General features: G+C 46.8%; 1 protein-coding gene across 10 annotated transcripts in view; it reads right to left on the bottom strand.

The window, feature by feature from the left end:
- LOC123999056 (transcription factor 7-like 2) overlaps positions 1-26,749 on the bottom strand; it is a 69,021-nt gene extending 42,272 nt beyond the window's left edge. For all 10 annotated transcript variants that reach the window (XM_046304402.1, XM_046304403.1, XM_046304405.1 and 7 more), the window contains exons 1-3: positions 26,326-26,749; positions 26,102-26,171; positions 25,195-25,298 (exon numbers count right to left, since the gene is read on the bottom strand). In XM_046304402.1, coding sequence (XP_046160358.1) covers positions 25,195-25,298; positions 26,102-26,171; positions 26,326-26,508 — 357 coding nt within the window. In that variant the 5' untranslated portion in view covers positions 26,509-26,749. The remainder of the gene's footprint in view (positions 1-25,194; positions 25,299-26,101; positions 26,172-26,325) is intronic.
- Positions 26,750-27,134: the final 385 nt, after the last annotated feature.

Here is a 27,134-nt window from a genome sequence, read left to right as displayed (position 1 = left end):
GGTACAAACTTTGAGAAATTATGACATCATTCATTATTTTTGTTGCAATCCCTCACCGAAAAAAAATAACACTAAACCTCTGCCTACATATAAAATCAAACCCTATAGTTGATGCGTGATGAATTACATAAACATTGATTGAAGGTTTAAAACTTATAGGGAAACCCTAAAAAAGTTTTGAACATGCCGTTCCTTGATTTGAACTCAAATCACGAGAGGCATCTTGACGGTTTGCTAGGAAACATCCTCACAGTAGTTGACTGGTTTGAATTATAGATTTGAGACTCAAACCCCCTGCTGTTTGTTTGTTTGTTCAAGCCTTTGAGTGAGGGGAGAACGGTGACGAGAGTCAAGAAAGACAGAGAGTGAGATGGAAAGAAAGAGGGAGAGAGAGAGAGAGAGAAAGAAAGGAAAGAGTCCGTCACCCCCCCGTGGAAACGGGACTGTTAAAAAAGACGTTGTGTGCCTGCCTGGAAGGCTAATGGTTTGTTATTGAATGAGCGTTACATCATTGACCAGTCTCCCAGAGCTGGACCTCATGGTAGGCTTTAAGTCCACCAGCCATTCCAATTTAAGCCACCAGGCTCAGATATCACAGGGCCCAACGCTCTGATGTGGCCACAGATATCATTGGAACTCAACCAAGAAGAAGATGGCTCGAAGGAGCCTTGTCCTGTGGGTTCTGTCTATGAAATAATATTTTGGAATCGCTTGTATATTTGCAAGCCAGAACTCCCCTAGCTGGGACCGACATGCTGTTCCCATTTTACCAATGGCTTTTCATATTTTAAAAAATACCATCGTCTGACATCACTCCAGACGGGGAATATTGTGGTGAGTATTTATGACAAGTTTGTCAAAGTGATGCATGCGTACAGTATTTCAACGGTTTTCCGTCAAGGGACGGAGAGTTTCGCAACAGTGTAGAGTGTCTTTCGTGCTAAGATAACCAATGTCAGTTTGGATTTGGGAGCTATGTTGAGTGCAGGGAAAGCCCCTAAACAATTGCAGTGGGCACCATAAAAATAAAAATAAACTTTGAGATCTGTCAGATGAGCATCCCCACCTTCATGTATTCAGTTAAGTGAAGACCAAGGAAACCGACCGAGGCCATTTAGACAATCACTCTTCCAGGGATGCGACACGAGCTGTATCCAGCACAAGATAGGAGAAAAGACACGGTGTGTGAGAATGACACGACACAGCCAGGCCTTTGAGTATATAAAAAAGATTATCTCTTGAAATTCCGGACCGTGACATCAAACAGCCCATATGATTTGGTGAAGACCGTTCTGTTCTTGGTGTTTCACACAACGCAACAACTGTGATGAGATTGAGCAGACCTCAGAGCAACACAGAGAAGAGCCCGACCACACACAAAGTAGAGGTGACACGACACACAAATAATACATTCTTAGTTCATACTTCTCCTTGTAATTTGATGTCTCTGTTCTATCCAGTGAGCACATGAGCCAGTCGTTTGGCTTCGCATGCAAACAATGTCGTCTCTCGTTTTCGTCACTACATCTACAAAATGTATTTGACGCACCATAAAAGTTAGCTGCAGCAGAAAATACTAAACAAATAAACAACAGGTTGTCAACATCTACAGCCGCCCTGGTCGATGAAGAAGGCAGGATTTAAAATCAACTAGCCTATTTCTCTTCTTCACCACGTCTCATAACCAACCATTCTTATTATCTTCTTCTTCTTCTTAAATCTAGGGATGCACAATATATCGGTGAACATGTCAGAACGGCCGATATTAGCTAGGAATGCCAATATCTAGTGTAACGCCGATGTGCAAAATGGGAGTCAAAGCTGACGTGCCTGCCTATATAGCACAGAAAGATGAGAATATCTTTGTACACAACGTAGGTACATGACATAATGACGCTGCCTACAATTTTGCACTACACGTGCAACACAGCATTCCTAACCTAGTCCACAATGTCTGCTGTGTGGATTGAGCAGTCAACAAGTCATTTCAACAGTCATTTGAAAGAATAAGGAAATGTCAGCGAGACAACTCAAAGGCAAAATCCATTAACGGCAAGATAATGGAATTCATTGCCCTTGACAATCAACCGTTCTCTGTCGTGGGTGATGTTGGCTTTCGCCGACTGGTCGAGCACCGGTACACTATTTTTCATAAGTACTCCGCCCTAGCGGAGTAACACAGTAACATAGTCACTGCTATTAGCTTCACGACTGACATTTGGATCAGCGATATCAGCCCCATGTGCATGGTGAGTCTGACAGCACAGTGGGTCATCAAGGGTTTCGTACTGAAGAAAGTCGTATTGCATACTCATGAATACGCTAGTTGTCATACCGCTGCTGCCATTTCAATGGCATTTGACAACATGTTTGAAACGTGATCACACCAGCTAGCTCCATTCAAAACAACTGACTGGAGAAATAAGCTCATCGACTGCGCCTGCGCCTGCAGCAGACGTGAGACCCTCTGTCATGACATTGAAACACCTGCTCAACAAAACTGACAGGGATGTAAATAAATGTGCACAACATTTGAGATAAGCTTTATGTGCGTATGGAACATTTTTGGGATATTTCCTTTCAGCTCATGAAACATGGGACAAACACTTTACGTGTTGCATTTATATTGTTCTTCAGTGTAGTATTCGTATTCTAATTCCTAATTCACATGCCTATTCTGACTTTGTCAATGTTAAGCTAAACAGTTAGCTAGCAGCTAGTGTGCAACGTTAGTGCTGACTGGTTTCTATGGAGTGAAGATGGCCCCTTTTCCCGACGAGGTGGATGTTGTTACTGGCCCACATTTGCGAATGAAACAGTTGCCCTTGACAACAGTTTGCCCCGGCAGCAAAACTACCCACATAGGCTGTGAACAAGCGATTTGGTGGCATTCTCTCTTTACCACCATGCTCAATGCTATGTACAAGGATCGCTACTTTGATGCAGACAAGAAACAGGGTTTACATACACAGCTGAACAAGATGGAAACGGACACAGCGACAGTGCACACCGAGGATGAGGCCACGGACAGACAGAGCTGAAACATTGCATGACATGTACAGTATGATGCAATCTTGGTTGAAAAATAAACAACTGAACAAAAGAACAATGAAAACAGCACAGCAAGTAGGTGAAAGAAATAGGTTTTGATGATGTTTTACTGGTAATGGGGACATGCGTAAATGCCAACAAAATAACTTTTTGGCCAGTGTGTGTGTGTGTGTGTAACCTTTATGTACCTAGCCAAGTCAGTTAAGAACAAATTCTTATTTACAATGACGACATACCCCGGCAAACCCGGACGACGCTGGGCCAATTGTGAGCTGCCCTATGGGACTCCCAATCACGACCGGATGTGATGAAGCCAGGATTCGAACCAGGGACTGTAGTGATGCCTCTTGCACTGAGATGTAGTGCCTTAGACCACTGTGTCCATGTGTGTGTGTTAACTATTTAACTGTACTAGAATGCTTAAAAGCACGCTAAAATGTTAAACATTGGTTACCGGTATCGTTTTTTTGGCAAGGAAAATATCAGATTTCGGTATCGGCCAAAAATGTCATATCGGTGCATCACTAAGAAAATCCACACACTGCAAGTACTCGATGAGCCCTCGAAAAACCCTTATCATGTTTATACCAAATAATAGCATAAAACAAGGCCACCAACCAAACAGAGCTATAAAGGTGCATGGAGTGGCACCTTAATGCACTTTGAGTGGCGAACGAGAGCCAGATCAATTGATTAAAGAGATCAATGGCACTGAGACACACCGACCGGACACACAGATCCTTTTGAGGGCGCGCTGCTCCTCACGAGGGTCAATGTGTGAGTGTGTGTCTGTCCCCACACACACACACACACACACACACACACACACACACACACACACACACACACACACACACACACACACACACACACACACACACACACACACACACACACACACACACACACACACACACACACACACACACACACACGTCAATTAAAGCCTTTCCATTTGCCTGCCTTTGTACACTATTAGCTCGTGTCACTCCATCTCTGTGTGCCTTTAATCTTCAGGAGATGTTCAAGCTCTCCCTTATATCCTGGGGCACTAAAGACGCAAAGACCTACAGGGGAGAGTATTCCCCATCCCCAGCATGTCGGTCTTTAACCCTTAATGACAGCTGCTAAGACCTTGTAGACGAGACAGAGTTAGATGGGCAGCGTTTTGCTTGTGAGCAGCTCAGGAACTTTGCTCATCACGGCTGTGCGAGGTGGAAACCTTCAGGCTGGTCCAGTGAGTGAAGGCAGAAAGGGCAGCTTCTCCCCTGAGTTCTGTGTAGCAGGAGTGACTTGCACCGGGTGCATCCCAAATGGCGCCCTATTCCCTATTTAGTGCCCCGCCTTTCTGACTGGCCACTTCTAAAAGCGGAGTCAGCTTCTCCATGAGCAGTCGGTCTTCCAGGAGTCGGCAGAGCTCCGTCGGCAGTGAGCCAACCCAACGAGGGCAAAACCACAGAGCAGCACTCCCAGCCCCAGGGGGCCCCCCTGTGGTCCAGCATCACAGAGAACCACTGTCATCACTGGGTTTACACTCCTCCAGGCCCAGGGCCGGTTGGCTGGGACACTACCCTCCCTAGAGAACAAGGTTGCCAGCGGTTCTCGGGACACTGCCAAGCTGCCTGGCAAAAGGGTGGCATTGAGCGATCGATAATCAGTACAAATAACAAAGTAAGCCTTCTCACTGTGTAATTTTCACCCCAAAATAAAGTGCCATGCAGGGCTCTCTCTCTCTTTCTCTCTTTCTCTCTCTCTCTCTCAAAAAGTTGCTGGGAGGGCCTGAACATGGTCTTGCACGACTCTGTACTCTCCCTCCATCCCCGCAAACACAATGGACCTTATTTGTCCTACAGTCAGATTAATTTTTGCAGAAGATTTGTAAATGTAAATGTACGGTTGCACATGTGAACACCGCTCCCTCCCAGTGAGCTCCCCGGGAGCTGCCTCCCTGCCTGGGACCTGCAGCGCTGCCTCCTTGTCAGCTTTAAGGCATTACATTTACATTTACATTTAAGTCATTTAGCAGACGCTCTTATCCAGAGCGACTTACAAATTGGTGCATTCACCTTATGACATCCAGTGGAACAACCACTTTACAATAGTGCATCTAAATATTTTAAGGGGGGAGGGGGTGAGAAGGATTACTTTATCCTATCCTAGGTATTCCTTAAAGAGGTGGGGTTTCAGGTGTCTCCGGAAGGTGGTGATTGACTCCGCTGTCCTGGCGTCGTGAGGGAGTTTGTTCCACCATTGGGGATTTGTCCTACAGTCAGATTAATTTTTGCAGAAGATTTGTAAATGTAAATGTACGGTTGCACATGTGAACACCTTGGTGTATAGTGAGAATAGGAGAGGGCCAGAGCCTCCCAGTGAGCTCCCCGGGAGCTGCCTCCCTGCCTGGGACCTGCAGCGCTGCCTCCCTGCCTGGGACCTGCAGCACTGCCTCCCTGCCTGGGACCTGCAGCACTGCCTCCCTGCCTCTGATGCATCCCATAATTGCTCCCTGACTCTCGTCTTCTAGCGTGGGGCTCATCGGAGCCAATACGCTAACCAGGAGCAGCTTGTCAGCTTTAAGGCCACAGTGTGGTCCTCAGATGCAGCCGAGATAAGTCCATCGGCCTTGTTTCATCACGCTCCAATAGCAACATGGAAAAGACGGGTGTGTTTGCCTTTACAGCGCCGGCCGAGCCCACTCCTTCCAGGCAGGCTTCCCTCCCTGCTACTGCGCCTGGGAGCTGGGATATGCTGGGAGGGAGGCTGCTGGGGAGTGGGGATGGTGCTGACTGCTGACACAGACCCATCACTCACTCACGTCACCTGATCCATTACACAACTGAAGACCCCCCCACTGCTGCAAAACAAAACAAACCATGACCACAGCACACAATGCTAACATCTGACATTGTTACCTTCTGATACATGGAGTTAGCGCTGTCCCTTCTGGGGAAGGGAGCATTTGTTTTATCCACTGCATTTAACTCACTTCTTCATTCAGAGCTGAGGGGCCACAGGTGCTGGGATGGACGTACAACAAAGAGCAAGGTCGAAGATAGGATAGTACCTGACAACCGGGTTCAAAATAACCTGTCACGGTCAAATAAAATAGGGATTTGCACATTTTGCTCCATTTGTGACAGCAGCAGTAGCAAGGGCTGAGGCCAAGAGCGGATGGGACCGTTGAAAGGTTTCCGGCGCACTGTGCCCGGTCGACGAACTGCTGTGTTTGTGTTGCTCACAGTGACACACAGTGACACAAAGGGTCTGACACACAGTGACAGACCCTTTATTTTCCATGGTGAACCACAACAGGTTTAACCTCACACCACTGTAAACGATGAGACGAGCGAGGCGTACACAGACAAGCTGCAGGCAAAACCATCTAGATGGAGTCTTAACACAACTTCCAAGCCGCACCGCCGAGACAGGTGCAGTATTCTGTACATTCGAAAGGTAACGTTCACTGGGCAATACAAAGACCAGAGATCACGATCACATAAAAACATGTCCTATAGAGGAAAATCCTTCATGCACGTCATCACATGGTAGTTAGCAGGAAGGACATTGCCCATGTCCTAAATGGCACCCTATGGGGCCCTGGTCAAAAAGTAGTGCACCAGATATGGAATAGGGTGCCATTTGGGACGCAACTCTATGCTGCTATTCTGCACAATACTGTTACACAGCAGCCGTGGATCAGTGAGTCTTGCGATATTTTTCTCATCCATCTCAATCCGTTTGAAACGTGCTGTGTTTGACGGCATGACTTTGATTGTGCCCTCCTCCATGTCGCCCATGCAATTCCCTCGACGGCAGCTCTCTCTGGTAAGGTGGCGAAAGAACTAACCCAGGATCGAAGAAAATAAGGCCTGAAACAAACACTACAAACGTTATCAGGCTGTTTAAGTGCTAATAATGAACATGAGCTTATTATATCACTTAAGTTAAATAACATTACGCACCCTATACATATCATATCCACTTGTAAACTTTGCATTAGAAGCAGAGCGTACTACGGGCATAAGGGACTTTCGGGGACTTTTTTCCTTCCCTGTGGTAAAATTAACCTAAAACACATCAACAGTCATCTCCCTTGTGTCCCCTCATCAAAAATGTATCACATTGACATAATGTTTTGTTAATGATGTATAATTGAAAACAGTATTCCCTGGGTTGGCTTGAATTAATGAGGAGGGAAATCTACTTGAGCTGGGATAGCTCTCTGCTTTTAATGAAGACAAAGTGGTAAAGTCTAATTTGACACATTAACTTGGAGCCCTCTTTCTACACCCCCCCCCCCCCCCCCCCTGGGATGGATGGGAGGAGGAGGAAGACGATGGCGTCCCTTTGAGACTTGGACCGCAGAGAGGGGGTTCTGGGTCCCCAGTCACAATGATTTCATTCTAATACGACACGCTGCTGTAAATCTCCCGGGTTGGACACGTTATGGAAAGGAGATGAAGCAAGTGGGAGCGTAAAACGCTGGGGAGTCGTCCGTGCATCCCAAATGGCACCCTATGTGGGGAATAGGTTGCCATTTGGGACGCAGATGACTTCTGTGCTCCCAGTCAGTTTGACTTGATAAAGACCGTTCACTGTCTGCGCTCCCATTCAGAAAAGACAACCAACTGCAGTGAGTGGCCGAAGCCTCCAGGAACACAACAGAGTGCTCTTTCTCTTAGTCACCAGGGCATCTGCTGCTCCTCAGAGAGAGACGCTGCTGAGGATCCTCACTGATTTAGAAACTGGGGGGGGGATTCACAGATGAATATCAGTGGATCAATGACAGATCAGTGACAGCTAAGACACGCTCTCCCAGTGCGTTTTAAACATCCGCCGTGTCTTTAACATGTTTCAAGCAGACCAAAATAGACGCTGTGCCCAAGAACGTCAAGGTGACCTGTCTAAATGACTATTGCCCCATAGCACTCACTTCTGTAGCCATGAAATGCTTTGAAAGGCTGGCCTTGTCTCAATACCAATACATCAATACCATCATCCCAGACATCCTGGATCCACATCAATTCGCATACCGCCCCAACAGAACCACAGACGAAGCAACTCTGTATTGCACTCTACACTGCCCACTTGGACAAGAGGATCACCTATGTGAGAATGCTGTTTATAGACTACAGCTCAGTGTTCAACACCATAGTCCCCTCCAAGCACATCACTAAGCTAAGGACCCTGGGACTAAACTCCTCCCTCTTCAACTGGATCCTGGACTTCCTGACGGGCCGCCCCTAGGTGGTGAGGGTAGGGGCCCTCCAGGGGTGCGTGATTAGTCCCCTCCTCTACTCCCTGTTCACCCACGACTGCGTGGCCAAGCACAACTCCAACACTATTATTAAGTTGGCTGACAAGTTGGCTGGTTGGCCTGTTCACCGATGACGATGAGACGGCCTACACGGAGGAGGTCAGGAGACCTGGCAGTGTGATTCTACATCTGCATAGTTTGCTGTTTTGGGGTTTGGGGCTGGATTTATGTGTAAGCACTTTGTGACATCTGCTGATGTAAAAAGGGGTTTTCTAAATACATTGGATTGGACTTGACAACAACCACTCCCTCAACTTCAGTAAGACAAAAGAGTTGATCGTGGACTATAGGAAACAGAGGGCCGAGCACACCCCCATTTACATCGACGGGGCTGTAGTGGAGCGAGTTGAGTGCTTCAAGTTCATCGGTGTCCGTATCACTAAGAATCTATCTTGGTCCACACACACACCAGCACAGTTGTGAAGAGGCCAAGACAATGCCTCTTCCCCCTCAAAAGAGGTTGAAAATATTTTGCATGGGCTCTCGCTTTCATCCAAGACCTCTATACCAGGCGGTGTCAAAGGAAGGCACAAAAAATTGTCAAAGACTCCAGCCACCAAGTAGTAGACTGTTCTCCCTGCTACCGCATGGCAAGCAGTGCCGATGAACAAAGTCTGGAACCAACAGGACCTTGAACAGCTTCTAATCCCAAGCCATATGACTGCTAAATACTTAGTCCGGGTAGCTATTTGGTTAACTATTTAACTATCTGCATTGACCCCTTTTCACTAACTTTTTTTGACTCATCACATACGCTGCTGCTACTGTTAATTATCTATCCTGTTTCCGAGTGTCTTTATTCCTAGTTATATGTACATATAACTGGACTGTGTAGGTCTGGACTATGCAGGTCTGGACTGTGTAGGTCTGGACTATGCAGGGCTGGACTGTGCAGGGCTGGACTGTGCAGGGCTGGACTGTGTAGGTCTGGACTGTGTAGGTCTGGACTGTGCAGGGCTGGACTGTGTAGGGCTGGACTGTGTAGGTCTGGACTGTGCAGGGCTGGACTGTGTAGGGCTGGACTGTGTAGGTCTGGACTATGCAGGGCTGGACTGTGTAGGTCTGGACTATGCAGGGCTGGACTGTGTACGTCTGGACTGTGTACGTCTGGACTGTGTAGGGCTGGACCGTGCAGGGCTGGACTTTGCAGGGCTGGGCTCTGGAGCAATGAACCGCCCTTGCTGTCTCTGCCTGGCCGGTTCCCCTCTTTCCACTGGGATTCTCTGCCTCTAACCCTATTACAGGGGCTGAGTCACTGGCTTACTGGGGCTCTCTCATGCCGTCCCTGCAGGGGGTGCGTCACCTGAGTGGGTTGATTCACTGTTGTGGTCATCCTGTCTGGGTTGGCGCCCCCCCCTTGGGTTGTGCCGTGGCGGAGATCTTTGTGGGCTATACTCAGCCTTGTCTCAGGATGGTTGGTGGTTGGTGGTCAGGATGGTTGGTGGTCCTTGTCTCAGGAAGTTGGTGGTTGAAGATACCCCTCTAGTGGTGTGGGGGCTGTGCTTTGGCAAAGTGGGTGGGGTTATATCCTTCCTGTTTGGCCCTGTCTGGGGGTGTCCTTGGATGGGGCCACAGTGTCACCTGACCCCTCCTGTCTCAGCCTCCAGTATTTATGCTGCAGTAGTTTGTGTTGGGGGGCTAGGGTCAGTTTGTTATATCTGGAGTACTTCTCCTGTCCTATTCGGTGTCCTGTGTGAATCTAAGTGTGCGTTCTCTAATTCTCTCCTTCTTTCTTTCTCTCTCTCGGAGGACCTGAGCCCTAGGACCATGCCCCAGGACTACCTGACATGATGACTCCTTGCTGTCCCCAGTCCACCTGGCCATGCTGCTGCTCCAGTTTCAACTGTTCTGCCTTACTATTATTTGACCATGCTGGTCATTTATGAACATTTGAACATCTTGGCCATGTTCTGTTATAATCTCCACCCGGCACAGCCAGAAGAGGACTGGCCACCCCACATATGCTCTCTCTAATTCTCTCTTTCTTTCTCTCTCTCTGAGGACCTGAGCCCAAGGACCGTGCCCCAGGACGACCTGACATGATGACTCCTTGCTGTCCCCAGTCCACCTGACTGTGCTGCTGCTCCAGTTTCAACTGTTCTGCCTTGTTATTATTCGACCATGCTGGTCATTTATGAACATTTGAACATCTTGGCCATGTTCTGTTATCTCCACCCGGCACAGCCAGAAGAGGACTGGCCACCCCACATAGCCTGGTTCCTCTCTAGGTTTCTTCCTAGGTTTTGGCCTTTCTAGGGAGTTTTTCCTAGCCACCGTGCTTCTACACCTGCATTGCTTGCTGTTTGGGGTTTTAGGCTGGGTTTCTGTACAGCACTTTGAGATATCAGCTGATGTACGAAGGGCTATATAAATACATTTGATTTGATTTTGATTTGGACTGTGCAGGGCTGGACTGTGCAGCGCTGGGCTGTGCAGGGCTGGACTGTGCAGGGCTGGACTGTGTAGGTCTGGACTGTGCAGGGCTGGTCTGTGCAGGGCTGGACTGTGTATCGCTGGACTGTGCAGGCCTGGACTATATAGGGTTGGACTCTCCAGGGCTGTAATTTGTGGGGCTGGACTGTGTAGGTCTGGACTGTGTAGGGTTGGGCTGTGTAGGGCTGGGTTGGACTGTGTAGGGCTGGACTCCTTAGGGCTGGACTCCTTTGGGCTGGGCTGTGTAGGGCTGGACTGTGTAGCACTTGGCTGTGTAGGGCTTGGCTGTGTAGGGCTGGGCTGTGTAGGGCTGGATGGACTGTGTAGGGCTGGACTGTGCAGGGCTGGACTGTGTAGGTCTGGACTGTGCAGGTCTGGACTGTGTAGGTCTGGACTGTGCAGGGCTGGACTGTGCAGGGCTGGACTGTGTAGCGCTGGGCTGTGTAGGGTGTGGCTGTGTAGGGCTGGATGGACTGTGTAGGGCTGGATGGACTGTGTAGGGCTGGACTGTGCAGGGCTGGACTGTGTAGATCTGGACTGTGCAGGTCTGGACTGTGCAGGTCTGGACTGTGCAGGGCTGGACTGTGTAGCACTGGGCTGTGTAGGGCTGGATGGACTGTGTAGGGCTGGATGGACTGTGTAGGGCTGGACTGTGCAGGGCTGGACTGTGTAGGTCTGGACTGTTCACGTCTGGACTGTGCAGATCTGGACTGTGCAGGGCTGGACTGTGTAGCACTGGGCTGTGTAGGGATGGACTGTGTAGGGCTGGATGGACTGTGTAGGGCTGGACTGTGTCGGGCTGGATGGACTGTGTAGGGCTGGATGGACTGTGTAGGGCTGGACTGTGTAGGGCTGGGCTGTGTAGGGCTGGATGGACTGTGTAGGGCTGGACTGTGCAGGGGTGGACTGTGCAGGTCTGGACTGTGCAGGTCTGGACTGTGTACGTCTGGACTGTGTAGCGCTGGGCTGTGTATAGGCCTGTCGGATAGTTAGTTAGGGAGTGTCTGACAAGGAAGTTTTGCTGTGGCCCTGCCTTAACTGATTAAGGCATCGAGGCGTTCATTGTTGGCGCTGTTCCTTGAATGCTGCCTGCCGTGGATGGCTGTGAAATGGTTAAGGTGCTGTGAAGGTGCCTCTGACTGTTTGAAGTCGTTTGCGGTGAGGTATACCAGGTGCATATGCGGTTACCTGCTTCTCAATGTTTACTGCTAACTCCCTTCCGCTATCACTGTGTTCTCTCTCTCTTTCTCTCTCTCTCTCTCCCCTTCTATAAATCAGATAAGGTAATGAGAGAGAGGAGAAAGAGGCTTGTTTTACGCAGTCCCTACCTATCCTACCCCTCTCACTGTCTATGTTGCGTGTTTCCCCGCATACATGAATATACGTTCACGCACACACACTAACACAAAGAGGAGGCAAGGTGCCTAACCACACTACACATCACCATCAATGTATTCACACAAGCTCTTCGACTTGGCCTTGATATACAGGATGCATGTCAGAAACCCAGCCACCACAATGCCTATGCACATACTCATGCACACATGCACGCCTACACACACACACACACGCACACACAAACACACAAACACACACACACCAAAATGAACGCACACACACAAACACACACATGCATACATACACACACACGCCCACACACACCCAAATGAACACACACACACACACACACACACACACACACACACACACACACACACACACACACACACACACACACACACACACACACACACACACACACACACACACACACACACACACACACACACACCACCCACCCACCCACCCACCCACCCAAATGAACACATGCACACGCACATATACCACATGTGAACACAAGCGCACACACTTTCATGCTATGAAACCTGCACATGAACTAGGTCTCACAGCCTAACAGTGAACCAAAACGTTTCCTAACTCAGACTGCAACAAGTCTAGGTGTGACAGAGGTGGGTGGGAGGGACTTCAAACAGGCGTCATCACTTCTGAGGCAGAAAGGGTCTCCCTCTGTATCCACAGCACACAGCTTGCATCCCAATTGGCACCCTATTCCCTACACAGTGCGCCACTTTTGACCAGAGCCTCTGGTCAAAAGTGGCGCCTCTGGTCAAAAGTGGCGCTCTGTTTAGGGAATAGGGTGCCAATTGGGATGCATCCCTTCTGTATCCACTACATGCAGTTGTTCCCTTAAAACCTCCCTTTAAGCCCAGGCACTAAAAGCACAGCTCCGCGGCACAGAGCGCTGCGGTTCCAGCTGAAATGGGGGGAGCGTTTACGTTAATAACTTTCATGTCCACCATTAAAAATCTTGATGCTATTTTCTGAAGCAAGATTTTCTTTTTTTTCCCATTCTCCTACCCGCCACAGCTTGTTTGATATCTACAAAGACCTTGCTCTCTATCCCAAAAGCAAAGCCCTATTTTAAGACGTGAAATGGTTTCCAGTTGGCTCCAGACGATCATAGGGGGAAAACCACAGAGAGAACCACATTCCATAACATTTGAAAGGCAGCGAGCAGCTTGGCGGAACTGGGATGCTTGGCGGAACTTGTTTAACTTGTGGAGTTCTGAGGAGCAACAGAGGCTCGGGCTCTTGAGATGAAATGGCTTTTACATCGTCACTCACAACGCTGGGGTACAGTGTCGGTAATTACCACCACGCCCGCCTACTCACTCACTCGTGTTATTATTTGTCTGTTATTTCAACTTTTCTCTCTCTGCGGGGCCCGTAAGTAAGTATTTCACTGTTAGTACACTATGTGGGTCTTTCTATGTACTAGGGCAACGGTGAAGATTTCCTACACTGTCATTGATAATAATCTACCATTTTTGTTTATGTCGTTACATAATGATATAAGGGGGACCATAGCTATATTCAATAGAATTCGCATGTTGATTTGGTGTAGAGATCAGCCCTGAATCCCTGCGAGTGGGGCGGACCAGAGCAATTTATTGGATGCTTATGACAGCTCCCAGAATGCTCTTGACTTCTGCGGAGGCCGCATCGCAGGAAATACTGTACGGGCCAATGCAGATGTCGGACTGACCATGCAGCTCCTTTTATGAGGACATCTGTTGGCTTCAACTTGGCTTTCCATACGAATCATTCCATTCAAAAAAGAACCCGTTCTTTTCTTTTGGACACTTCCTCGTTATAAAAACAGCGATGGTGAGATTCAAATGGTGAGGTGAATGCTGCCGCTATTCACAGCTTTATTATATGACCTTGTGTCGGCCACATAGGCAGAAAAATCTCCATGCATCCAAACTATTTAGTCGTCACATGTTTTAGAATGTCATTTAAAAAGCAATGTATTGGCAAGGCCCCCCCCCCAAAAAAAATGTTTTTCTGAAAGTGGTAATGGCCTACTTTTTTTGTTGCCACTTTTTGCATGCATTTTGGGAGGAAGGGGGGGGGGGTATAAGGCCCTATATGTACAATGATATAAATTATACAATTGTATAACATTGACATCCTTGAAAATGACAATGAAGTGCCTGAAAAGGTCCCTGAAAGACCTTGAATTTGAATTGCCAATGTCTTTATGAACCATGCTTAGAGGATGCATAGTCCTCGCCACTATGCTGTTGTGTAGGTGGAGCTATGGGTCAATTTGCATATATTCACATTATTTATGGGGCCATGTGTGCTTTCCCATCTAAGAAAAATAAAAGAGTAGAAATGAACTTGGTTACGTAATTTATCTCTTTATTTCTCTCTCTCTCTCTTTCTCTTTCACACACCTGCTTTTTTTGTTTGTTACGGCTATGTGTGTTTGGGGAGCCCTCCCTGCCTGTAGTAGGTGTCATTATCTCAGGGCCTCTTTCTCAGGGATGAGTACACACACGAGGAATCGGCTCTGACAAAACATATCAGCTTACTTTTCAGGGAATGTCTGAGACCGAGACCTACGGGAATGATACAGCTCAACAAACCACCGTCTAACAATCCAGCCAGTCACTAATTTCATAGTCTTCTTTGCCGAACTACACATTGTTTCAGAAACACTGTGATGACAAAAAAAAAATGTTTTGAAATGAACATGGTAATGGATATCAGATCGTTAGAGAAGAAAATGTTAGGGGGCATTGCTCTTAATGTTGAACAAAGACTGGCTGAGTTCCCCTTTGGAGTCAATGATGGAAAAATAAACAAACAAATGAATTCCATCCATGAAGAACAACAGGACTCCATGTTGTGATTGGAGTTGGAAAATGGGCAAAATGTTCTGTCTGTCTGTCTGCACGGGAGTGGAATCTTTTACTCTTTCTCTCTCTTTGGGATTTTGTTCCATAAAATTTACAGGGCAGTCACATGCTCTTCCAAACACGAAAACGTTTATAATTCAATGAAAATGAATCTAAAATACCTTTCAAATAAAGTTATTTTAATGTTGGTAAGTATGGGGCCGACTGTCCCCAGCCTGCTCTCGACCAGAACCCACACATAGCCAAGCACAAACATATGCCCTTATGGCTTTAGTACAATGGCGCCAGAGGAGATGGCTGCCGTTTTATGGTCTCCCAACCAATTGTGCTATGTGTGTGTTTTTTCGCATTATGTGTAACTTATTTTGTATATAAATGTTTCTGCCACCGTCTCTTATGACCGAAAAGAGCTTCTAGATATCAGGACATGGATTATTCACCTCGTACTGGAAGAAGATTTTTTTTTCCCTTTAACGAGTCGGACACGAAGGATTTACTTTAGACACCCGACAAGGCCCACATCCCCGTGATTTGCATGAGAAAGAGAGGGAGTAATCGAGGAGCCTTGTAAGGATCCGATGGCAAGTGGGTAATCTGCCACTTCCATCAGTACTCTTAGCCAACATACAATCATTGGATAATAAAATAGACAAACTACGATCACGGATATCCTACCAACGGGACATTAAAAACTGTAATATCTTATGTTTCACCGAGTCGTGGCTGAACGACGACATGAATAACATACAGCTGTCGGGTTTTACACTGCATCGGCAAGATAGAACAGCCGCCTCCAGTAAGAAAAGGGGTGGCGGTCTGTATATATTTGTAAACAACAGCTGGTGCACGAAATCTAATAGTCTAGAGGTTTTGCTCGCCTGAGGTAGAGTATCTCATGATAAGCTGTAGACCACAATATTTATTAAGAGAGTTTTCATCGATATTCTTCGTAGCTGTCTATTTACCACTGCACTCAGTGAGCTGTATACGGCCATAAGCAAACAGGAAAACGCTCATCCAGAGGCGGTGCTCCTAGTGGCCGGGGACTTTAAAGCAGGGAAACATAAATCCATTTTACCTCATTTCTACCAGCATGTTAAATGTGCAACCAGAGGAAAAAAACTCTAGACCACCTTTACACACAGAGACGCATACAAAGCTCTCCCTCGCCCTCCATTTGGCAAATCTGACCATAATTATATCCTTCTGATTCCTGTTTACAAGCAAAAACTGAAGCAGGAAGCACCAGTGACTTGCTCAATAAAGAAATGGTCAGATGAAGCAGATGTTAAACTACAGGACTGTTTTGCTAGCACAGACTGGACTATGTTCCGGGATTCTTCTGATGGCATTGAGGAGTACACCACATCAGTCATTGGCTTCATCAATAAGTGCAATGATGACGTCGTCCCCACAGTGATTGTACGTACATACCCCAACCAGAAGCCATGGATTACAGGCAACATCCACACTGAGCTAAAAGGTAGCGGGACTCTAACCCGGAAGCTTACAAGAAATCACGCTATGCCTTCCGACGAACCATCAAACAGGCAAAGCATCAAAACAGGACTAAGATTGAATCGTACTACGCGGGCTCTGACGCTCATCGGATGTGGCAGGGCATGCGGGCTATTACAGACTACAAAGGGAAGCATAGCCGTGAGCTGCCCAGTGACACGAGCCTATCAGAAGACCTAAATTACTCCTATGCTCGGTTCAAGGCAAAAAACACTGAAGCATGCATGAGAGCATCAGCTGTTCCAGACGACTGTGTGATCACGCTCTCTGCAGCCTATGTGAGTAAGACCTTTAAACAGGTCAACATTAACAAGGCTCCCGGGCCTGATGGATTACCAGGACATGTACTCCGAGCATGCGCTGACCAACTGGCAAGTGTCTACACTGACATTTTCAACCTGTCCTACTGAGTCTGTAATACCTACATGTTTCAAGCAGATTACCATAGTCTCTGTGCCCAAGAACACTAAGGTAACCTGCTTAAATTAATACTGACCGAGACAGCCTATAGGGAGGAGGTCAGAGACCCGGCCGTGTGGTGCCACGATAACAACCTCTCCCTCAATGTGATCAAGACAAAGGAGATGATTGTGGACTACAGAAAACAGAGGACAGAGCACGCCCCCATTCTCATCGACGGGGCTGTAATGGAGCAGGTTGAGAGCTTCAAGTTCCTTGGTGTCCACATCACCAACAAACTATCATGGTCCAAACACACCAAGACAGTCGTGAAGAGGGCAAGACAAAGCCTATTCCCCCACAGGAGACTATTTGGCATGGGTCCTCAGATCCTCAAAACATTCTACAGCTGCACCATCCGAGAGCATCCTGACTCGTCTCATCACTGCCCAGCCTCAGACCACAAGGCACTACAGAGGGTAGTGCGTACGGCCCAGTACATCACTGGGGCCAAGCTTCCTGCCATCCAGGACCTCTATACCAGGCGGTGTCACAGGAAGTCCCGAAAAATTGTCAAAGACTCCAGCCACCCTTGTCATAGACTGTTCTCTCTGCTACCGCACAGCAAGCGGTACCTGAGCGCCAAATCTAGGTCCAAGAAGCTTCTTATGAACAGCTTCTAGCCCCAAGCCATAAGACTCCTGATCAGCTAATCAAATGTCTACCCAGACTATTTGCATTGTCCCCCTCTTTTATGCTGCCGCTACTCTGTTTATTATCTACGCATAGTCACTTTAACTCGACCTACATGTACATATTACCTCAATTACCTCGAGTAACCGGTGCCCCCGCACATTGACTCTGTACCGGTACCCCCTGTATATAGCCTCGCTACTGTTATTTTACTGCTGCTCTTTAATTATTTGTTATGTTTATTTTTTAGTTATCTATCTAGGTCTACTACGCCTGTTGTATTCAGTTCATGTGACAAATAAATCGTGATTAGAGATGATTCGATGCTACTGATACATACTCTAACATGCCTATTCTTTCTTGCATGGCGAGGCTGAAGCCAAGAAATGCACCAGCCTTGCATGTCACCACAGATTCCACTTCCCACCTCCCCTTCAACACAATACAGTTCAACATGTAACTTTGAAAGTAGACCATTCCATTTCTCAACTTCCAATGCCAGTGCAGCTACCCAGCGCAGCTCTGGGACAAGGTGTGTGTGTCCCAAACGCCCACCCTGTTCCCTATATAGCCCATTAGGGATGCAGCAAAGGCCTTGGGCTGCTGGGGTCAAGCCACGGCCCACCAGCACTGCCCAGCTCCCCCTCCCCCACCCATCCACCAGGCCGGGCCCCGCACCCTAAGTGAGCCGGTGCCCAGCCCCAGACCCGGTGGAGCCACCCCAGCCACATGGGGCAGGCACACATGGGTGCGATCACAGTGACCTAATCCTGCCCCATCTGATACCCATCTACCAGCAGCTCCCCCCACACCCTCACCCACCCACCACCACCGCTCAGCTCTGGTCTGGTTCTCTCCTGCTGCTGCTGCTGTGTGGTTCTGCTGCTCTGCTCCGCCACGGCTGGGCCTGTCCCAGCAGGGGACGCACGTCACATGACCACAGCAGAAGTGGGCAGAACAACCTGTGACAGAGGGCTGAGTTCTTGTGTGGCCTCTTGAAAGGCACCAAAACAGCTTGCAATAATTTAGTGATTCATAATCATGTGACAGAATTAATTTATGTAATATATGCATTTCTAGTCACTTGTTATGACTATAACCATTTAGAATAAGATAGGCCCTACACCCAAACACATAATTGTAATACTGTGAATGACGTCCATGACACACAATTGTATAACACGCCGCATCCACATTGGGTAGAAGCAAGAAACACAGTATTGTGTGTGTGTCCAACACAGCTCAACCCACTACGACTTCCCTCCCGAACTTTTCAGACTGTGTGATGCTATGGACCTTCTGTGAAATGACAGGGATTAGGGCAATAGTAATAACGGACACAGTTTTCATGTGTCGGGGGATTCCACCCGAGCAGGCCCCGCACAAAACAAAGCACATCAAGATGAAAGCTGCCACTCTCTGAGCACACATGGTAGTTTGGATGCAAGACAGAAGACTCACAAGCACAAACGGGTCGCAAAAAGTTCCTTACAGAGCCAGATAAAAGAGAGAGCACATGGCAACCTGTCATCTAGGGCCATGCAGAAACCATTCAGCCACCCATCTATAAAATGCCTGTCAACAAGAGAGAAGGGGACTGGCCACCCCTCAGAGCCTGGTTCCTCTCTAGGTTTCTTCCTAGGTTCCTGCCTTTCTAGGGAGTTTTTCCTAGCCACCGTGCTTTTACATCTGCATTGCTTGATCTTTGGGGTTTTAGGCTGGGTTTCTGCACTGCGGATGCGAAAAGGGCTTTATAAATAAATGTGATTGATTGAGAGAAGACAACAAACCCCACAATAACAACTCTCTCTCTTTCTCTCTCTCTCTCTCTCTCTCTCTCTCTCTCTCTCTCTCTCTCTCTCTCTCTCTCTCTCTCTCTCTCTCTCTCTCTCTCTCTCTCTCTCTTTCTCTGTCTCTCTGTCTCTCTGTCTCTCTTTCTCTCTCTCTCTGTCTCTCTCTCTCTCTCTCTTTTCTCTCAAACAGGCTTTGTGAACAGACACACCCCATCACCCAACACACTGGTATTTCATAGTTGGAAAAACAGAAGACTGATTTCCTATCTTAACCCAGGCCCAGATGCTGTAGATGAGATGACATCACAGTGGACGGGCCAAAAACAACGGCTTCATTCACAATGGAGGCCTCAGTCACTCGTATTCTACTAGCTAGCGCCCAGGAAAACAACGGTAACCTGCCTGAACTTCACACCACCGAAGGGGTGACCTCCTCCACCCCTCCCTCCAGGGCCTAGCTTCCCACCACCACCCCCACCCAGGCACCACCCTCCACCATCTCCCCCTGGCCCTCCACCAGTTCTCACCCCCAGCCTGACAAATACCAATTGGCCAGGGACACAGACACAACAGGGTGAGAATGAGACAGCTGTGGCCCAGGAAGGCAGGCCATTAAAACGGAGACAACCGGCCAAGTGGCCCAGGAGACTGTCACTCACTCTACCCAGGTTACAGTGTCCCCAGCCTGGACTCCATAGAGTCCCAGACCCGAACCGTCTCCTCCCTATCTAGCTATCTACCTTAATAGTTATATCTCCAGTCCCCTATAGCACAGAGCTCGGGCCAACTCAAAGGTGCCCGCATGTTTTGTTCAGCCACCTTCATCTTCTTTCCTCTTGCTTTTCCTCCCCGGCAATCCCTCTTTTTCAGAAACATCATCCTGAAACATCAAAGTGATACCACCCTCTGACATCAAGAATCAAAAGCTATGGTTATATAAGCCGGGGGATTTTTCTCTCTCTCTTTTGATGAAAAAGTACAGGCTGTGTGTATATACTTAAAATATGATTCATCTGGGGAAGGTGATGCTGTATGAAAGTGCCATGTAACGGCACTATGAAGTACAGTAACACGAAATGATACAAAAACCTGCTTCCCATATGTCACATGACCATTAACCATCGAGCGACCTATCAGACATCCGTGTCATTTATTTTCAGGTAGGTCAACAGGAAGCAATATGAACCTGTCTACAACTACAGTGTCCTAGTAACACGGGGTACCTCAGCCCCGGATTGGAATTTGGAAAAGTCAACGATTCAATAATTACACATCAAAGGTGTACAAAGCAGGTTACCGCATGTTCCCGAGGCCTATATTTAGTCCTGCTTGCAAGGTGGAGACTAGGCAGGAAGCCGTTCTATTTAAACCCCCCTGTGCTGTGCCGGCCTGTGTGATAATCATCCTCCTGAGCATCTGGGCTGTCAACAACAGCAATTGAGCCTCCGTTTGGTTTGCTCCCGTCAGCCAGTGAGTCACCTGGGTGCAACATCTCTTCACCCCCCCCCCACACACCCCAACTGTAAAGACCTAGCAGACAAATAGAAACAGGGAAGAAGGACCGAGCGGCGAGTTGCTGAAGCCTCTAGTAGACTTAAAGAGGAGGGTTTATTAGAGACGCTCACTTCCAACTGAGACTCTCTCAGATTCGTGAGTAGCACTCTTGTAAAAAAAAAAGTGGCGGAGTTATAAAACAGGTTAGTCATTGAAACTGTGATTTTGAGTCAAAGACTATGAAAGAGCAGCAGATGCTGGAACATCCACCTTTCAGGAGAGCTCTTTAATGGACTCAAAATTGGGGTGGGGAGGAACAAGGAAATAAGTGCATTAATAATTACAGCTATAAACGCCTCAGGGGATTCAACAGGTTTCTTATATTTTCTAAATGTTTCCGCCTCTTAAAATAGGCTTGTACACATTTTCTCTCGAGGCTTCTTTATAGCCAACCACTTCAAAGAGCTGAGGATGAGGGCCCCTTATCATCATTTGTATTTAAATCTGCACAGCCTCTCTGTCATTTCCTGCTGTCCTAAACATTCTCTGACTGACACGGCTTTCTCTGAATGTTCTACTGCGGTCCATACATCTATTAGAGCCGCACTGGGTAAGGTCTACACTTGCTGTATTCGGCGCATGTGACAAATAAAGTTAGATTTGATTTGATTTTCATTCGGCTACTCTGCCAGACCGCCACCATCATCCTTGTTCATTTCAATAATCTCATGCTTATAATGTTAAATTACGTAATAAGGAGCCGTTTTGGGGCAGTCAAACATTTCCAAGGAGTTTTTTCGCACCCACGCGCGCGCAAGAGGGCCGGGAAAAGCTGCTTTTCTTTAGCGGGGCATAATCCAGCACCACAGTTTCTTATCTTTGTCAGTCAGAGGCACAGAGCCCCAGCCCCATGGGCTTGTATGCAGGGATTACAGGGCCTAAATCAGTGTTCTGCTATTGTTTACCTAGGGACTAGGGGCTAGTTGAACAAGCCAGTGTAAACAGCACTTCACAATGCCAGACAAGGATGTGTGATCTGGGGACGTGCGATCCTGGGCTTTGCTTGTAATGAATCCCTTGATCTGGGGAAGGACTAACACTTGAGGCACAGATAGTTCAGCACAGAAGCAATGTGGAGGCACACCCACAGACAGAAAGAGGGAGAGATACGGAGAGGGAGGGCTGAACTGGTAAAGTGTTTTTTTTTTTTTTAAAGATTGTATCCTGTTTCCTGTATGACGATACTCAAAAAGTTTGACGGACGGAATTTAAGCAGGAACACCAAAAAGCTCATTTAAGAGTATTCGTGAAAATTCACTATCAAATATTTGAAACAACGAGCTGGCCTTTTAATAATGTTCACTTGCTCAAGATTCAATACATTGAAGAAACAATGTGAACACGTCCGCGATGAACTGTTTCGTTACGTTCTAATTGAACAGGGGTAAGTGGGATATGATTTACAGCCGCCCCGGTCTGTCCGCTAGACATGTTAGCGCCTGTGATCCACACGGTGAACCACATCTTCCACATCACAGGCTCTCTGGGCTCTGATGATTGTCCTGACATTCTAGCCCTCCATGAGCACAGCCCACCGCAAACATCCTCCACCCGGGGCCTCACCACCCGCTGGGATGCAAGGCCATCAGAGAGAAGAGGGAGAGAAAGGGAGGAGATAGAGAGGGAGAGGAAAGAGGAGGGGAGATAAAGAGGAGAGTGACACGGGGAGTAAAGAGGATAGAGAGCAGAAGGAGAAGAGGAGAGGGAATGAAGAAGAGGGGAGAGAAAACAAGTGTGTTTGTGGAAGCGAGACAGAAGGTAAGGAAGAGAAGGAGAGGGGTGATCGCAAAGGAGATTCGAAGAGCGAGACGATTGGCTGAGAGAGACGGCTGGGGAGATGAGGAGGAGTGCATTGTGGCGAGGATACCATGAAGAGGGAGAGAGAGAGGAGAGAAATAGACCGATCAGGAGGAGTGTATTCTGGTGGCTCTCATTTAGAACCCTTCCTCCGCAGGGGTTTGGCTCCTTCAAACGACCCTCTTCTACTGATCCCCTCAAATGAAACAATGTCTTCTGGTAATCCACAGCATTACACACACCCTGACCCTTCTCGCGTCACCGCTACACACTCAGGAGGAAGCTTTGTTCACAGAAGAGCTAGGGAAATCTAGTGAAGCATCTGGGATTGTCTCAAATCGCCTTCTTTTGACACTGTATCTGGAAGGACAACTGATATCTACATTAATGTTACAGCCAGAACATAATTCCCTGGCATGTCCCATGAAACAACACTGTAACAATTGTATTAGGACCCGTTCGGCTTAGAAGGAACACGCTTTCCAGCCTTGTGTTTTCTTTTTAGACATTGTAAAATGATTTCTGTAAAGAGAATAGATTTTTGTGAAATTCTTTTGAAGAGTTAATAACATTAATTCTAAATCAATAAGGGGTGCGATTCAACTGTCTGGGGTGAAGAATCAGCTAATTAGACAATCTGTTTCGTGAGGCATTTCAACTAATTGAAGAAATGTACATATTTTTTAACAAAATGGATTCAAATTCTCCTTTCAATAGTCGAATACTAGTCTTATATATTTTACCAAAATGAATTGTTACCCTGTGGATAGTCTAGAGTTTTAACCAGGTCATTTGACATGCCTAAACAAAAGTTCAACAGACAAGAATACATGGGGAAAAAAATAGAATATTTCTTTTATTTCTATGGTCCTTCTGTAGCTCAGTTGGTAGAGCATGGCGCTTGTAACGCCAGGGTAGTGGGTTCAATCCCCGGGACCACCCATACGTAGAATGTATGCACACATGACTGTAAGTCGCTTTGGATAAAAGCGTCTGCTAAATGGCATATATTATTATATTATTATATATATCTTTCATAGTTTCCCGTGAGGTAAATTCACAAATTGCTACCAAAACAAATAACACAGATAGGCATCAACCATGTCAAAAACCAACAAAATGAACCCAGCTAAAACAATGAGGTGATAGAGCGCCTGAGCTGAGATAGAAGCAGAGTGCCTGCCTCTGGGTGAGGCGAGGTGAAGACAGGCATCACCTTATTCAACGTAAACATCAGAACTGGTAGGCCAAACAGAAGGGGATTCACAGCCCTGTTTCCCCTCGCGCCCCACTGCCATGTCCCATGCAATAATCACCATCTACACCATCCTCCCTTCCTTTTGAAGTGGCAGGTAGATAGATCTGATAGATCTGCAGCTACAGTACTGCTATTGCTGCCGGGTAATTACAAGGGGAGCAACAAGTGAGCATTGTGTGGAGCCGTGGAGACACATACACACACGAGGAAGAAAGTGCCCTTTATCCCCAAAACAATCTTTAGAACCTATGTGCTTTGCACTGCGGGGCATTTAAGGATAAAACGGAGGAATTGATTTATACGAAGAAAGAGGTAGCGACACATTCGTTTCTGGGCGTAACACGGAAAATAATTCAGAGTATTGTGTTTACTTTGTAATGACAGCTTTAGAACGTCTCAATAAAATGTGTTCATTATTTTAGAAATGTCTGATGCATTTTGGAGGCATATACAGCCACTACGTGGGGCCGAACAAATGGAAGACTGTTTTTGGTCTGTATACAATTAGGTGTCTCTCACACACACACAGACACACAACACACACTTGATACTTTTTGGTCATTTGAGTGTCAACACGACTAGGGCTCATATCCGACCCCGTTTAAACTTGAGCTTCTGATTGTGCGAGCGTTTCTTTCAGAACCCTTGGAGTGTTGATGAAAGAAACGTTATGACCCGAAAAGAAGACCGAAAAGTTAAAAGCCATGCCTAATACGAGCGTTTTTGTTCTTCTGTTTTCGCAGATTTAACAGAATGTGCTTCACCTCATCAAAGATGCATAGTTCCCTTTAATGTTATAAGATACCAACCAATACACAGAAAACATACAAAAGTGTGCGCAAAATAAGCTTTGATTTCTGATCTTCTACTGATTCAGGCCATACTCAAACTTGCATGAGGGTGCGGATGTATACTTCCTATCAGAGTAATACCATGGCAGGACAGAAATCAACATCTACTGGAGGACATGTGGCTCTGAATCCCTTTTCCCCCCAGACTTTCTCATTCCCTCACAGTTTGTTGCCCTCGCAATTTCACTGTCAGGTATAGACGTTTAACTGATCGTGCGCCTGACCTGGAGTAACAATCCATAATGATGAAACAGAGTGATGAACTCGACATTGCGATGTGGAAGGTGACGTGATGTGGACTTACAGATGGGGACATGGATCCGTTGGGGATGTATGGGTCAGGCAGCATGAGAAACGGGTACCCCGGATACGCTGTTTTGTACATCCCTCCATCTTGATGTTTGGAAACTGTGGAGTGAGACCAACAACAACAAGAAATGTGAGATAACATGTTTCCTCATGTTCACTTACCTTCCAAATGACGTTCCTTTTTGTTGTTGTTTCCTACTGTAGTTAAAATTGGTATAATAAGCAAAAGTATTCTCAACAAATAATGACCGAGAGGTCTTTGACAGATTCTAGGTGACAGACTTGTTTTTACTACTATATTTGTGTGACAAAGTGACAGCCCTAATCTTGCATCACAAAAACAGACAAACCACCATCCCTTGTTGTTGTTGTTGTTTGTCACACACCACAGTGGGCTAACCACTGATCTCTCAAGTCTTGACTGTTGATGGTAACTAAACGTGTGATGCATCTTTACAGGCTGTCCAAAAAGAAGGCCATTGATCCACAGAAGATTTTTGTTCAACTCCCTTTCAGGTAATTGCATGAGTGGACACATCTTGGTGATTTATTACATTCAAACATTTCTACTGAACTAGAGCTCCTTATAAACTTTAAATAGCGTTTAACTTACCTGCCCTGAGGTTCAGCACAGCCCCAAAAAATAATTTGTGTTTTTGACAGAATTGGCAAAGAAATAAACCTAACGTAAAGCTTATGGCTACATTATGCTTTTGGTTTTAGTTAGGTCTTTCAGAATGAAGTTACTTGAAATATTATTACCATGTCATAACCCATGTAGCCCAGGGAATGAATGCATGGTCACACAATATTGTCAGAAACGTATTTCACTCACTGCGATGCAATTTGCCTACTTCAGCTGCTGTCTGGAAATATGCGAGTTTGTTAACGTTAGTTCTTACCGCCGTCGAGATGCTCCCGGTGTTTCTCTTGATAACCTCTGTGTTCGTTTTGCTGTCCCCGTCTGACCGCCTGAAAGTGTCCAAAGCAATGACAGTAGACATAGATTAGTAACCTGAGAATAACTTTGAACAGGCCAGGCGACAAAAGTTTCATACCAAGACCCCTTAAACAACCGCTTTCAACCTTACCAACAGCGCATAAGAACTATCTCTCTTGTACCTACCGCTGCGTTCGGACTTTGATTCGTCTCGGATTCATTCACCAGAGACGACTTGAGGTCAGCTAAGTCCCTTTCTGTGAAAGCGTTTTCTTGAATTTTCTCATCTTGATCGCCTTCATCCTTAAAGGATATCATTTCATCGTTCGCTCCGAGATCATCTCCTCCGCCGCTGCTGAGCTGAGGCATGTTGCTTTGAAAATAACAAAATATTGTCCTAGCCTAATCAGCGGTGCGCTCCTTAGAAAAAAAACGAAACTTTCTATTAACCTAAACCTCCCAAGTTTGTTGCACTCAGATACGGCCAAAGTATAAAACTCAAAAAAAGTTGCTCTGCTGTGGAGCGGCCCTGCACGTTGAATGTAATGCGGCCAGGCAGCAACAAATAGTGCATTTGAGCTCTAGACAAGGCGAGGACTCCCAACATCAAAGAGCGCCGACGGGTGATTGACAGATTCAATGACTTGTTGGGGGGTTGTACAATTGTTTCCGCAGAGGGTACAGTTCTTAAAGAGACATCACCTAAGAACCTGCTGGGCATTAGCCCATTCATGACGTTTTAATAACATCTCATCATGGATAGAGTTACTTGTTTTTAACAAAGGGGACACTTTGTAATCTTTCAGATTATTGTGCATTGATGGATATCTCCCACAACGTTATCTAATGTGTAACATTGTTATAGCATTGTTATATATAAACACACACACACACACACACACACACACACACACACACACACACACACACACACACACACACACACACACACACACACACACACACACACACACACACACACACACACACACACA

The sequence above is a fragment of the Oncorhynchus gorbuscha genome, linkage group LG16 (genome assembly GCF_021184085.1).
Source record: "Oncorhynchus gorbuscha isolate QuinsamMale2020 ecotype Even-year linkage group LG16, OgorEven_v1.0, whole genome shotgun sequence".
Lineage (NCBI taxonomy): Eukaryota > Metazoa > Chordata > Actinopteri > Salmoniformes > Salmonidae > Oncorhynchus > Oncorhynchus gorbuscha.
This window is presented reverse-complemented; position numbering and strand designations above follow the sequence as displayed.